The sequence below is a fragment of the Suncus etruscus genome, chromosome 7 (genome assembly GCF_024139225.1).
Source record: "Suncus etruscus isolate mSunEtr1 chromosome 7, mSunEtr1.pri.cur, whole genome shotgun sequence".
NCBI lineage: Eukaryota > Metazoa > Chordata > Mammalia > Eulipotyphla > Soricidae > Suncus > Suncus etruscus.
Genome location: NC_064854.1, coordinates 23624909 through 23640927, shown reverse-complemented (window position 1 = coordinate 23640927; position 16019 = coordinate 23624909). Strand labels below are relative to the sequence as shown.

Genomic DNA, 16019 nt, shown 5'->3' with positions numbered 1-16019 from the left:
ATGTACTCTAAAAGACAATAATTGGACAGAGAGATAGTACAGGGGTAAGGCACTTGGCTTGGTATATGGTTGACTTTGGAATATGGCTGACATTTGAAGAATGATGTTTGTTAGACCTAGTACTGCCAAGACTGTTCCCAGAGCACAAAGTAAGGAGTATCCTCTGAGCACCACCATCTGTGGCTCCCACTCCCTAACCAAATGTATATTATAGCTAAAAATCTGATCTACAACTCAAACCATATGTTCTTAGTTTAAGAAAATCATATTCAGTATTGTTTGAGTAATATTAGAAATATTTTAAGATATGGATTCTGCTCAATAGGAATAGTTTTCATCTAAGATATAGGTAATAGAGATAGTTTTCCTTATTAAAGTCAATATTTCCGAAATAAGAACATAGTTAAGCACATAGAATGTCATCAAACAACATATATAGGTATACAAACATGAGGATTATATGTATAATTATGCTCTGCTTTGTGAACTTAAGCAGCCAGCTTCAAACCTCAATTCCCTCATCTGTAAGTTGAAGTTATATAACTCCATATAGTTACCATAAGACTTTAACAGAGAGATATATATTTGAAATGGTAGTGTCTTACTAGAGAAAATACTCAATAAGTGGAAATTCTTTTCATGGAATACCAATTTGGGGGAATTTTTATAACTAGGGCATGATAGATTCTGTCACTGAAACTTAAAAAATGCTGGATTCAGTAAGATGTAGGAAATTTATTGACCCAGGATCTTAGTCTCCTGATGTGTATTCCAATATTTCCCAAATTGTTGTAGCACAGAACCCGTTTCAAGGAGCATCAGGATAACCAATGAGTGAATATTGGAATTTACTGAAGAAAAGACGGATAGGTTGACCAGCTCAGACAGCTCAGTTCTCTTTCTTGGAAACCCAATACTACCTATTATACAAATATTCCTATTACTCATGCCTGAAGTAAACTGTTTTAGAGTTCAATCTAGGTTGAAAATTCATCATCATTCAAAGTATTTACATCAGGTCTCTACCTTCCCATAGCTCTGTGAAATCCACAAAATTTTATGCCAATTTGCCTCAATACTCTGCCCCTTATATCCTTACACCCCTAGTGGTGACCAGCTCAGAGTAGAGGCTTAATTTAGGCTTGTTGAATTAATTATTCATGCATTCAATTTAGACCTCAGAGAGGAAATAGTAATATGCTATTTTCTCTCAACACAAATTATATCTTATATATCATATAAATATAGACATGATTTTAGTCCAAAATATCTTATGTATGTTTGCAGAGATCCATGATGGAAAGCAAGTATGTCATAACCACTCTATGAAAAGATACTTATTTTACATGTTAGGAGATACACAATTTCCTTCTGTTTTATGTAAGTCTTCTAAAACATTCAATACTGGTCTTCCTTAACAATAGAAATTAAGGGTACAGTAAGAATGGCAGCAATACCTCATCCCAAGAATCCAGTCCATCCTCTGCCTTTTGGTTCCAGGAAGTAGATCCAATAGGCAAATCCCAAACATGCACTGTTCCACTGTTTTCTTTTCTTTGAAGTTGATGATTACTATCTTTTCTGATACAGGTGCATTGGGCCCAGAGAGTATTGAGGAGTAGATCTAGTTCTAAAAATTTCATACAAAATGTTATGTCACACAGCATAAAGACAGGTCATTTTCAGAAGGATCCTGATCTCACTGGGTATTTTAATAAGTAAAATTAACCATAATACAGTCAACATTTTATTCTGAATTAGGATAAAGATTATTCTTTCTTTTCAAGGATATGGTTTTTTCTCTCAAGACCCTAACTGACTTGGGTGAGAATCCATCTCACCAAGAGGTTTCCACCACTTTTGTCCCTAGGAATGATGAAATGGGAACCAACTGGAGAAACCTTGATAAGATCAAATGATTCTTTTTTTTTCTAGGTGTCTATAAAAATAAAAACAATAGATGACACTGGTCTTATCCTTAGGAAAAAATATTCTTTAAAGGCACAAGAAGTGTTTGGAATATTATTTGATATATTATTTAATATAATATGACTGTGTTAAGTCAATCAAAATATGCAGAGTAGAAATGAAAAGAAGTTGATGTTGATGTTGATGACACAAACTAGAATTTGTTTCCCAGCTCTTGTGACTTGTTTTAGTTTATAGTTCAGGGACTATAAAGCAAGTGGAAACAAAGCTAAACTAATGGGATTATTAAACTTAGAAGCATCTGCATCTCAAAGGAAAATGAGTTGGATGCAAAGACTGCCCACAGAATGGGCAAAACTAGTCACTCAATAGACATCAGATAAGGGGTTAATATCTAAAATATATTAAGGAGAACTTAAGAAAAAAGGCATGACGGCTAACAAAAATCCCAAGATCTAGATTGTCCCCTGAATAAAACAATGTAGGACTGATGTTTTGATAACAAAACATCAGTACAATCAGGAAAGAATAGAATAGGCAAACTTCAGGACTCTTAAAAGTAAAGTCTTTTAAAAGTACCTGCTGATTGGTCATGTAAAATACCCCTGCTTCTACTCATAACATATGTTCTATTTTGATGGGGTTCTAATTGTTCTTAATGTCTCTGTCAACTTGAACAATGGCTCACACTCACGAGCTGGAGCCAAGAATGTGACTGTATAGAGTAAATAGTCAGCCTGTAAATTCACTAGAGACTTAATAAGTGACCCTAAAACTTAAACAGTCCTTGTGTGTTTCTCACTCTCTGTAACAGGCCCTGTTGCATGAGGGCTAAGGAGCCAACCCAACTAGTTTTATTGTGCTAAATTGATATATTATAGACTGCATGTTAACTTCCCTGTAAGCTTTTAAAAGAGTGATTGATAAAGAATAATTGAATATAATAGTAAATTCTTAGGTGAATCTGTTTTCTTGTGAATGAGATATCTCATATTTTCCTAATGCTATCCCAGTGAAAGGAAAAATTATGAACTAGAGTTGCTGCAATTTTTACTAAAATAACTAGTTTTCAATAGAAGTATATGAGATTAGCAAATAAATGGAAAGGTGTGGCCCAACCTGGAGGTGGGAGGAAATAATAAATAAATGTGTTCCAAGAAATTGGATTTAGAAAAGTACTTCAAAATAGTATTGTCAATATGTTAGACAGAAAAATAAGTCATCACATATAAGGGAATATAACCACAATAAAAAACACTTTTTAATCGACTCCAGAAAATTAAAGTGATAAAAGAAGTTTTATCATTAAAAATCATTTACAAATTTAATAACTCTTCCAATAGAACATGAAATAAAACAATTCTCAGGCTAATGATACTTCCAAGAATTCACTGATAGCAGAACTGCTTTATAAGAAATACTAAATGAAGCCTTGTACATTAAAAAGTCATGACCCACATGGTAAATTGAGTCCACAGGAAAAATAAAAAAATATTAGACTATAAATATGTGGATTACTGTTAAAAGCATTCATTTTAGTAATTTTTCTAAACTCTAAGAAAGCACTACATAGTTTTCTTTCAACACTATAAAATGGGTAAGTCCATAAAAATTATATCTGCCAATAATAAATTGAAGTTATAAACTGAAATTAAATACATTTAAAATTAAAATAAATATAGGAATAAAAATTAAAATGAGAATCAATTATTTCTATTCTAAAATATATCTGAAAATTCTCAAAAAAGATAAAAAATTAAAGATTTATCATGGAGCATGTTATGATGGAGGGCATTGGTGGTAGGAATGTTGCACTTGTGAAAGAGGTGTTCTTTATCTAACTGATACCCAACTACAATTATGTCTGTAATCATGGTGCTTAAATAAAAATATTATTATAAATAAAGTAAATAATCAATACCGTTTTTACATATAAAGGTAAGTTATTTTTTAAAGGGAGAATCTACACAATACTTTCAGTACTATGACTAAGTATATGTTCAGTTGTCACTCAGCTCACTTCTCTCTCCTTTTGTATGTGTAATTGTTCTGCCATTGCTGGGATGGACTGAGTGTACATATTCACCTCATCATTATAGCATGTTTACTGCAAAAAGACCACCTGAGCTAAGACTAAATAGTACTAAAAACAAACCAAATTTAGCCTTTCATAAGCTTTTGTTTTGGTGTTGGAGTCATAGCACAGTGGTAGGGTGTTTGTCTTGCATGCAGCTGACCCAGGATGGACCTCACTTCAATCATCAGTGTCCCATATGGTATTATCCCTCAAGCCAGAAGTGATTTCTGAGCACAGAGCCAGGAGTAACTGCTAAGCATCACTGGGTGTGACCCCCAAACAAACAAAAAAACCTTTCACTTTGAGTTTTATGGTGGGTGATTTTGGTGGTTTTTGGGGGGGTTGTTTGTTTGTTTGCTTGTTTGTTTTGAATATTTAGCTTGTAGGTGTGAACTTAGAATTAAATCCTGGGAAACATACTTACTGGAGAGGTGGAGCGTATTTGTACTATTCAAGAAACTGAAAATATATTCGGTGAAATAGTCTGGGGAAGGCCAATTTCTTTGTCCCAAACAAACACCTTGGAGGGATAAAGTGATGACTGTAGCTGCCAACCGAGGAAGGGTATTTTCATCAGCACCATTACTACTTAGGATTCCAGACTGTTCCAACAATGCTTTGGTTTCCATACACTGAAATAAGGTCAAAGTCATCAAGACAATGTTAGCATATGAAGTTATTTTGATCAAAGCTCAGCTAGCACCCACAACACACATCAAAACAACAGGGAATAAGTCATATCAAAAAGCTTGAGGTGTTTGTGGGTGCATGGCCAAGAATCAAACTGAGTTGATATGTTCTACATGTTGCCATAAACTAAATGTTTTTATGTCCCCCAAATTTCTCTGTTGAAACTACAGCCACTAATGTAAGGATATTAAGAAGTGGAGGTTATTCATGATCTTTGAAGATGAGTAGGTCAATGGGTGGGGTCTTTAAAAATTGGATTAGTGTTCTATATTAGGGAAGCCCTTCTCCATACATCTTCAAGAAAACAGAGGTCAGATTCCTATCTCTGACCCAGCAAGCAGGCTCATGCCAGACACTAGCTCTGTCCAAACTTCCTATCCAGAGACATAAGAAATAAGCTTCCATTGTTCATAGGCCACTTTTTTGGTGATCCTTTGTTACAGAACCCCAACAAGTGAAGATTCATGCCAACAAATCATCCAAGCAAAGGAAAACACATTTCACAACACCCTTGCTAAGATATGGGTGACTTTTTAATTAATTCTTTAAAAAAAGATAGTTTTAGTGATCTTATAGTCAATGAACTTAGCTGGCATGAACTTGCCACTGTAGTGCAAAAAGCATAAAAGGTAACAAAAAGGTCAGTATTGGCTGGAACAATCACAAGAGCACAGGAGAGCAGATTCTAGCTATTCTAGGAAAGAACAGGAGGGAGCGAAATCAGCACTGAGGATCCTCAAACACAGGCTAAAAGTGCAAATGAAAACCAAGACATAGGATTGGGGAGGTAACCCTAAGGATCGAAGTGCATGCTTGGCATTCAACAACCCTAAATTCAATGACTGCCACCACATGGTCCCCAAGTGGAAAGAAAGCAAGCAAGATAGAAAGAACAAAAGGAAAGAAAGAAAAAAACAAAAAAGGAAGGAAGGAAGGAGGAAAGAAGGAAGAAGGAATAAAGAAAAAGAAGAGAGAAGAGAGAAAGAAAGAAAGAAAGAAAGAAAGAAAGAAAGAAAGAAGAAAGAAGAAAGAAAAAGAAAGAAAGAAAGAAAAAAGAAAGAAAGAAAGAAAGAAAGAAGGAAGAAAGAAGGAAGGAAGGAAGAAAAAGAAAGGAAGGAAGGAAGAAAGAAGAAGAAAGAAAGAAAGAAAGAAAGAAAGAAAGAAAGAAAAGAAAGAAAAAGAAAGAAAGAAAGAAGAGAAAGAGAAAGAAAGAAAGAAAGAAGGAAGGAAGGAAGGAAGAAAGGAAGGAAGGAAGAAAAAGAAAGGAAGAAGGAAGGAAGAAAGAAAGAAAGAAAGAAAGAAAGAAAGAAAGAAGAAAGAAAGAAAGAAAGGAAGAAAGAAAGGAAGAAAGAAAGAAAGAAGAAAAGAAAGAAAGAAAGAAAAAGAAAGAAAGAAAGAAAGAAAGAAAGAAAGAAAGAAAGAAAGAAAGAAAGAAGAAGAAAGAAAAAGAAAGAAAGAAAGAAAGAAAGAAGAAAAGATCTGCTAATTCCCATTAATGCTATCTGTTCTTTTGTTGATGAAGCTGCTGATAAAAGCATCACTCCTAAATTGGTTCCTCCTCCTGCCTGGCTAAAAGACAAGGCAAACAGCCACCCTGTCCTTACCTTCCACTGCACTCCATGGAATGCTGTGAGTCATACCTATTTGAATGCTCAGGGAACTCAGAGAGAAATGAACTACCTCATCACCCACCTAACCACCCACCCAACTTGTGGCCAAACCTCTTAGAATAATGAGTCACTCTTTCCCCTTTCCTGAAATACTGTCACTAACCACCTTTCTCTAAAATCCCTAAATGCTTTGCTCTCTTAGTATGCCTGAACCATCTTAGTTAGGACTAACTCAAGGCTCCCTTGGCCCTTCTTACCTGGCTTGCTGAAGGCTCAAAGTACTGCCAGATTATGGCCAGTATATCTTCAATCTCATTCTGAGACAGGAAGGAAGAGTCCTCATCCTGCCTGAGGCTGAGGAGGTCATGCAGGTAAAACTCATACCCTCTGTGACTCATGTTGAGTTTGGAGGAGCAAATCTCTTCCCGGTGAATAATGTAATAGAGAAGGAGAAGAGACAGTCTCTGAGCCACTTCCTCTCTCAGCTGTCCTTCAGTATCTCCTCCAGCCATGAGTAGGAGAACATCTGGCTCAAAGCACTATATCAAAAAGAAGAGAACAGAAAAGCATTGCACATGCCCTGAATCCACAAACAATACAGGCTAGAAGTGAGCAGGTCTGGTCCACTTCCACGGAAACCGCCTTTGTAGGTGTCAAGGTTTTTATGTTTGTTTGTTTTGAGTTGTTTTTGGGTCAGACCCGAAAATGCTCAGAAGATTACTCCTGGCTCTACACTCAGAAATCACTTCTGGCAAGCTCGGGGGGACCATATGGGATGTTCGGATTCGAACCACTGTCCTTCTGCATTCAGCAGGGGTCTCAAACTCAATTTACCTGGGGGCCGCAGGAGGCAAAGGCAGGGTGATCCTTGAGTGCAAAGTCAGTAGTAAGCCTTGAACATTGGGGGGTGTGATCCAAACAACTAAAACAAAACAAAACAAAAAATGATTCCTCTAGGGCAGGACCACAAAATGTTGTACGGAGGGCCGCAAATGGCCCTCGGGCCGCGAGTTTGAGACCCTGAAAGGCAAATGCCCTACCGCTGTGCTATTTTCCGGCCCCATAAGTGTCAGGTTTTGATAAACAGTTTGCAACTAGACCTGTATTTTTATTTTTCTCTTCCTGTGATTTTCTCAATCACATTGACTGCTCTCTAGCTTACTTTACTGGCATAAATTGAGAAAAGAGGCATAGGGAAGATGTATTAACCCACTATCTCATTAGTTAAAGCAGAATTATGGTTAAAAGCAAGTTGTGAGAGATTGAGTTTGGGGCAAATTTCAACTCAGATTGTCCAGTGTGTTAGGCGCAACCCTAATCCCACTCCTTGGTCAAGGTCCACTGTAGCTCTAGGTTTGCTACAAGTTTTTGTTGCTTATCAATTTGGGATGGGACTGGAGTTAGATTCAAGCAAGAGAAGCAAGAAGTTTCCATGATATTGCCCTCTTTCTTGAGGAGCCCTTCAATGAAAAATGCTTCCCTTCCCCCACAACTGCAGGACTACAGCGTGTGCATTTGCTGTCTCAGGGACACTCTCACAAACACTCTGCCCAAAAATAGATCCCCTCAGAGAGAGAGAAAGAGAGAGTGAAAGGCAGCATGTCAGCACTGGGTGTCACTGAAAACATCTCAGCAGCACCTTTTACAGCTATCAGGAAAACGGGCGGAATTATTTTAGTCACAGAGTTTTATTGCCACTTCAGGACTGGGAACTGGCTCCATGGGCGATGTCTGCCTGGCAAGAATGAGACCTGGGTTCCATCCCTGTCAGCACGCACGCGCGCGCACACACACACACACACACACACACACACACACACACACACACACACACACACACGAATATAAGAGAACAAAAATTCAAGATGTGCAAAACCACCCTTTAGACTGATGCACATTTCTAGAATGTTCTTTGTGAGTGACTTGACTATATCTGCGCTGAGCTACATCTTGAGGACCTGGTATAGATCTGACATAACCACTGTGATGAGTCACAGATCAGGGGCCTTGACAATTGCAAGCAGGGAGTGGCAGCTACGGCATTCTTGGTCAGTCATTCTCTTCTCAGCCCCATTTCTTTAAGGTGACTTTGTCTCTGTGCTTCTTTCCTCTTCTAGTCTGCAAACATGTGACCCTCAGAGATGGAGTTTCATCTGCTTCATTCATTTCTAGTCTCATGCTAACCCAGTTCCTGGCACCAATGCACATTCCATGCTCCAAACACTAAAGAAAGCTCTGAACCTATCTATGGGGGTGACATGCATTCCCTCATAGATGGACTTTCATCAGACTAGTCATTTTTTTTTCCTTCTGTTTGATATCTCCAAAGCTAAGGATCATAAGACTTTAGAAGCCATCTATGAGAAGGTTCATGAGAAGGCACAACTGGAGGGTTGGGTGGATTCATTGTCTCTATTATTGGGTGCCCGTCCAGCTGAATAAACAGTGGTGGCGTACGAATGAGAACAGATGTGGAACTTCCACAAGGCCGCCAGACTAGGCACAAGTGGCTGGCCCTGTTTGTCAGAAAACTGAGTTGCAACAGTTCCACTATATCCCACTGGAGCCCAGGCTACTTGAATATCTGTGATTGCTCCTCTATGCCCAGTTGCTCATTGCTCTGGGTGGAATAAGACGGGAGCTAAGTGAGGCAGTAGGATAGGGTGACATCTATTAAGTGTGCATGTGGCCCTTATGGAATAGCTATGGAGTAAGTAACAGCTGCGATGCAGAAGGTCAACTGTTTCTAGCTCTGAGAACTTGTAGAGAGCCAGAGTGACAGCTCAGCTGGTATGAAGCTGACCCAGGTTCAGACGGTGTGTCACTGTGTCACCAGCTATTGGAGTAACCATTTTTCACCCTAATGTGGATAATTTCTTCTTTGCATGTGCTTGTCCCACCTGGGAGAGAAGAACCTCTGGACTTGCCCCCTACCTCTATGTGTTTTCCACCCATGGAAAATAGGGGAAAATAGGGGGTGGTTCTATTCTTCCCAATAAAGATCTCAGGTCAGAGAGACTTCTGTGGTTTTGATTCCACATATTGTTTTCTGCCTGCCAGGGCTCTTTTGTCTGCTTGCAGATATCTTGTGGTAGAATTTTCTGAATCTGTTTTATCTCCCTAACCTGGTGTGGATTATTTCCTGTGTTAGTGTTGCTTCCAGACCCTCATTCACTAATCCCACTGGGATTGGGGTATGAGGCTTTCTCTACAAATGGCCCTTGATGATAACTGACTTGTCAACCTATAGTTTAAAAAAGTGCAGCTCAAAGTAAGGCGGCTATTGGGAGCCTCCAGTGAGCTAGTAGAGACGGGAATTTTTCACTTCATTATCTCTAGCTTGGTTTGAGTTGGCTAAAATTTCTAGCTGTTTGAGGGGATATTGAGTGAAATTTTGCAAATGCTAACCCCATAGACTTTCAGATCCATCCAGGGCCCTGAATCCAGTGAAGTAATTCTTTGTTACAGAAGAAAAGACTCATTCAGGAATAATCCGTTGATTTGCCTTTTAATCACGTCAGTTGGGGCATAAGGTTTAAGAGAGAAAACACAGATTCTGTGATTCTTTTTGAAGACTTACTAATAATAGGTTTAGGGAAAGGGAAAAACTTCAATGTAAAAAACCAACTTCACCATCACCACCACCACCACCACCACCACCACCACTAGAAAAAAAAAAACTTCAGATACAAGAAGACCTTCTTACTAAGTTGACTGGACTGCCAGAATATTTGATCAAATTTTCTAGGGCACCAAATCTTAATTCACCATGACTTATGCCAACTGAGAACTGCCAGAAATGAAGGCAAAGATGGTATGTGGTTCCTCCCTGCCATTCAGTAGGTGGTTGCCAGACCCAGAGAATAGTCCTTAGGGTAGGGGTTACCAAACTACCACTCACAGGCCACTTGCAGTCCACTGCTGAGGACATTTATCTGGTAACCCTCTGGATATTCTTGCTGCTTCTGCCTGTCCTGCTTAGTAGCCAACTGGACCTGGCCAGAAGTGCTCATGTGTGGAATGTGCACTGTACTCTCTGACTCCCCTCCTTCTCTCTGCCTCTTATCTCCTCCTCTCAGTCTCAGGCAGCGGTCCTCAACCTATGGCCTGCCAAAAGCAAGCCCATAGTTTCCATTGAAATACTGGTAAGTTGGGGCCCGCACGATGGCGCTAGAGGTAAGGTGTCTGCCTTGCCAGCACTAGCCTAAGACCGCGGTTCGATCCCTGGTGTCCCATATGGTCCCCCAAGCCAGGTGCGACTTCTGAGTGCATAGCCAGGAGTAACCCCTGAGCGTCACTGGGTGTGGCTCCAAAACCAAAAAAAAGAAAAAAGAAAAAAGAAATACTGGTAAGTTGTTTGATTTAACTTTATTTCTTCATTTTAAATATTGTATTTGTTCCTGTTTTGTTTTGTTTTTTTTTTTTACTTCAAAATAAGATATATGCATACAATTTTTTCATAGATTTTTTTAACCTATAGTCTGGCACTCTGACTGTCTGAGGAACAGTGAACTGGCACCATTTAAAAAAAAAGTTTGAGGACTCCTGCCTTATGGTTTTTAGCCCCAAAGGTGTTTAGAATTTGATTTGACTTTGAACAAATCTATGGCACGCTTTGTCAGCCTTAGACATTTGTCAGGTGGGGGAGAGGATTAACAAAGAAACATAGAGTACAAGAAGGAAAATGAACTCTTGTGTCTGTCAAACCAGAGGCTGGAAGGATGAGAGCTGGTGACAGACTGAGTGGCTTTTTGTGGGTGTTGTGCTAGAATTTGTGGCATCTCAGATTGACAAAAAAACATCTTACATGAGAAGAATTGAAAACATTTGCTGGAGAATCAAGACAAAGCTTTCTGACTTTGCCACATGATGAGAGAGAGAAGAAAGAGAAAGGGGAGAGGGAGAGAACTAGAAAGAAGCTGTTCTCTTTCTCACATGTATCGAGTGACCTGGGAGGAAGGCAGGAGGACTGAGACCTGACCACAGGGAAGCTAATGGAGTCTCTTTTCTTGGCAGCACAGAGGAACCTCACAAAAGTGTTGCAGGGCCCAAGGGGAGGCAAGGACTGGCATCCATGTACCGAGAATATAGGGGCAAGAGGCCTAGCTTTTGACCAAGCACCTGCACTGACACATGGTCAGTTCCTTGCAGGACTTCTCCAAGAGTGGTCTAAGTTGTCTTATAGATGGGGAAGTGGAGGACCAGCATCCCCCAATGCCTGAAGGTGCTATAATATGGGAACAGGCTGACTTTGCAGCAGGTTCTTTCGCTTGGTACCCTGGGGAAGTCATGGTTCCTTCATTGGCACAGTAGAATTTACTCTGTAACATCACTTAATCCCTCACTAAATTTAACACAGTTCCCTCCCACCCTTCTTATGGTTGGAACAATTTGCATGAAAAAATGTTCATTAGCAATCTGGTCAATCATAACACCTCGATCAATCAAAAGCAAAGAATTACCATGAAACCACATTATCCATTTGTCAAAAGGTTGTAGCTTGACTAGATTTATTTTTAAATGCATGTTATTCTGATCACTTCTGATCACTTTGCAGGACAGGAAAAATCCAGTTCTACCAGGATCTAAAATAAAATTGAAACTACAATGTTTTGGGCCCCACAAATTTAGGATGCAAACCTTACTTACTCACTAGACCCTCTCTTATCACAGAATTTCTCAAGCCGAAGAGGTGGCGCAGCAGTAGGGCATTTACCTTGCACGCAGCTGACCTAGGAGGGATTGCGGTTTAATCTCCCAGCGTCCCACATGGTCTCCCCAATCCAGGAGCAATTTCTGAGTGCATAGTCAGGAGTAATCCCTGAATGTCACCGGGTATGCCCCCCCCCCCTTTTTTTTTCTCAAATCAACCCCTGCTTCTTAGTGGAGAAAGTTCCAGCAAAGATCAATAAGAGAATTACCCTACCCACAAGCTTGAGGGCTTGGATTAACCCCAGCACTAAGTGCATTGCAGCCAGGTGAGCCAGAGACATGCTGGTCTCTGTCGCACACTCAATCTCTTCTACAGAGTAAAATAACAGCAGCAAGATGCTGACCAGATACAAGGGCTTCCACTCCTGAGGAATGAAAATTAACTCAAATGGAAGTAAAATTGGCTCAACCCCGTGAGAATTATCACAGAAGGCAAATAAATACAAAACAACCCAGAGAGACAGAGTGGAAAGATAGATGATAGATAGATGATAGAGAGAGATAGAGAGAAAGAGAGAGAAAAAGAACACTCAGTTTTTTATATTTACATTCTTCCCTAGTTAAACTCAGAGCAAATAATGCTTCAGGTCCTCAGGAACCTTTCCCTGAAGGAAATTCTCAGGGGACACTAAATCACATAGTCTTGTTATTTCCATTGGGAAATCTTTATATAAATTAATGTCATCCTACTAAGTAGTAGGCTAGGTATCAGAGGGGACCACATATTCTAGCAGCCCCTGGGGGATGAGGGAAGAGGATATGGGATGGTAGGACAAAAACGGAGGTGTAGGGAAGACATAATTGGTGATGGGAATCCCCCATGTTTTTATGTAAATATGTACCTAAAATATTGTCAACAATAAGTAAGCCCACTATGATTAAAATTAAAAACTTATATTAAAAAAGATATTTAAGGCAATATATCTGCTGTTTATTCAAAATAAGTTATAATATTAAAAATAATAAAATTATCCATATATATTAAAAAAAATTAATGTCATCACCAATGAGCCACCCTCAATACCACATTTTCTCCAGAAACCCTTGGAAATTTTACTAATTGTTGAATTATTTATTGTTTGTTTGCACAAAGTGGGGGAATAATCTCTATAAGTAAAACTCTTCTGGCAGGACAAAACATGTGGCAGAGACTCTTTCCCTTGTAAAAGGCTGTCTCTCCAGAATCCATAAATATCTGACTTTGCTGTCTACACAGAAGAAAGGATCAAAAATCAAACTGAATTCTGACTTGCAGAATAAAACATCTCAACTTACAGAGTTGCTGTTGCCAGACTATCACACACATATCCATTTTAATAATCAAACCTCTCGTGTTTTTTGGGGGGAGGGCAAGAGAACATACCCAGCAACTTGCAAGGCTTACTCCTGCGTTTGAGTTCAGAAATCACTCCTGACGGGGCTTGGGGGATCATATAGTGTGGCAGAAGGCTGGGTGTACAAGGGTCTCTTCCATCCATAAGAAAATTACTAGAACCACCTGAATATTGCAAGCCCTACATTGATCTGACTGCTTTCCAGAAGTAGACCATTTCCAACATACTCCAATTCCCTGACCCAGTTCTATGGTACTAACCCGATTACAATCTCCTTGTATCCTCTCTGCCCTCCGTGGGCATGCAGTTTTCTCCAACAAGATTCGGAGGAGGCTGCTCCCACGGTGCTGGGGTGGATGGTCACCAGCAGATAGGCCCTGGAGGAATTCAGTCAGTTGGCCTGGACGCCAAAGACTACTGTTGTTTTGAATGGAAGGGCTTTCTGTCTCAGCGGCAGTGACCAGGCTGAACAGAAATAATGATAGCATCCAGAGAACTAAGAGCTTGGTCTTGATGCACATTTCTGCTCTTTCTTTTCCCTCTGGACTCTTCAGGACTGAGATTTCTGGGCTGGTAGTCACGGGGTGATCTTAGAACTGGAGGAATTCCTGAGAAGGCAAGAAATCCAGGCTTTAATGATCACTCCCAGAACATGTTTGAAAGGGTTACTTAGCTGAGAGGCTGAGCTGATTTGCCCTGACAAGCTCTTTCTGAACAGCAGGGCGCCTGTAAGTGATTTGTAACCCACATTAGTAGGAAGCCACCGTGGTTTGAGATTTTCCAAGGACAAAACAGCCAAAAAGTTTGTGCTAAAGCTTCACTCTTAACTAGAGTTGGAAATTGAGAATATATTTTTCTGTTTACCTTCTAGCTTCGAGGAAATAAGAACCCCTCCCACCAATTCCACTGTAAAGAAAAACTGAGGTGCATGGTTAATATCACAACAAAATAAATGAGTAATAAAAAGAAGAGAACTGTTAATAAGCTACCAAATCAGATTGAGTTACAAAGGCACTACACAGGAAGGCTGGAAATATGATAGAAACACAGGAATTGGAGTCCCTTTCCAGTTTCTAGTTTTTTTTTTAATATGATTTTTATTTTGATCATAGTGTCTTACATATTGTTGACAATAACATTTTAGGTACACATTTACATAAAATCAGGGGGATTCCATCACCAATTTGTCCTCCCTACACCTCCATTTTTGTCACTACCTCCCATTTACTCTTCCCTCACCCCCAGGGCGGCTAGAATATGTGGTCCCCTCTGTATCCAACCCACTACTTAGTAGTCTTGTGCACCTGTTTGGTCTTGATGCCTCCCTTATCTCCCCCTCTAACTGTAGGCAGGACTAGCTAAGTTCAAGTTGCGTGGTTTTGCTGGGAAAACAGAGAAGATATATAAACTGGGGTAAGAGTCTAATAACTCCAAAAATGGGTGGAAATCCTTCTAGAGGCTCTCATCATACGATTTGGGAGATGAAGAGAAAAAGAAGGTGAAACACTCCACCAGTACCAAAAAAAAAGTGTCAATTATCCAGAGTGAGGACTCCAGCTATATCGACAAAACAAAACAAAAAAGACAAACAAAAACACACAAACAAACCAAAAACATGCCATGGTCTTGAAATAAGAAACAATGGCATAGCACATAATGAAAAAAGATAAAAGAAGAGAAAACAAATAAGTATAATAGGGGACAACGATTTCAATAATCACACCCAAACAGAGAAATCGACCAAAATAGATAGGTAAATAAAAATAATAATAACAATAATAAATGAAGGTAAAAAATATATATATATATATATATATAAAATAACCAAGGTTTTGTGCTTTTTTGTATTATTTGTTTTTTCCCCTCCTGCTCTGGCACAGTAACTATTGGTGGTCTAGTTTTTTTAAGAGTAGGAGCTACCTTAAGAAAATATAGAGTTTCAATAGTTCATGAGCCACCAGAGGTGTGAGAGTATGATTTTACAGTCAATCAGCTTCTGGAAAAATTTTAAAATCCAAACGAATATCTCTTGGATGGATTGCTTAAAGAATGTGAGAGGTTAACAGCATCTCACTTCAAACCTTGGCTCAGAGATGAGTTTAAGAATGACTCTGGGGTAATCACAAAGATTCTGAGTTTACTTTTATGGTTAAAAAAAAGTTTCAGATTTGTACGATGGCATCTTTTAAATGACAGAATAATACCAACAACATTTTGCAAGTCGGTGCTTACCTTGGAAGGAAGATGAATGAATAAAGGCGTTTCTGCAACACGATGGACTTCTAATTGCAGCAAGCTTCATGGCCACAAAGGCCTGTTTTTAAAAATTCTTCAGCCGTGCCCTGGGAACTGGGCAGGATTATTTCAGTCCAAGGAAGTTTTTAGTTGCCATGGGGAGAGCTGACCAGAAGGTAGCAATGAAGGCGGATAAAAGAGAATTTTCTATCTGGCAGATTTTCAGGAAAATCAAATCAATGTGTCTAAGGAGCTCAACTTCCTCCCTACCCTTAGGATTATCTTGTCCCTGGCCTTTGAAGGGACAGATTTAGGTCTCGGGATTTTGCCTTCACAGTTGAAAGGTGCTGTGAAGGCGTTTATGTTACCAATGATACGTCTCTGATACCTTTGATCCACACTTAAGTCCAGACTTTGTTTGATTCAACAGGC

At 39.4% G+C, this 16019-nt stretch overlaps 1 protein-coding gene across 2 annotated transcripts in view; it reads right to left on the bottom strand.

The window, feature by feature from the left end:
- The window catches only part of SLC39A12 (solute carrier family 39 member 12), a 71013-nt gene extending 55346 nt beyond the window's left edge, over positions 1-15667 (bottom strand). For both annotated transcript variants that reach the window (XM_049777770.1, XM_049777771.1), the window contains exons 1-5: positions 15585-15667; positions 13613-13960; positions 6564-6845; positions 4431-4638; positions 1458-1630 (exon numbers count right to left, since the gene is read on the bottom strand). In XM_049777770.1, coding sequence (XP_049633727.1) covers positions 1458-1630; positions 4431-4638; positions 6564-6845; positions 13613-13873 — 924 coding nt within the window. In that variant the 5' untranslated portion in view covers positions 13874-13960; positions 15585-15667. The remainder of the gene's footprint in view (positions 1-1457; positions 1631-4430; positions 4639-6563; positions 6846-13612; positions 13961-15584) is intronic.
- Between the last annotated feature and the right edge of the window lie 352 nt (positions 15668-16019).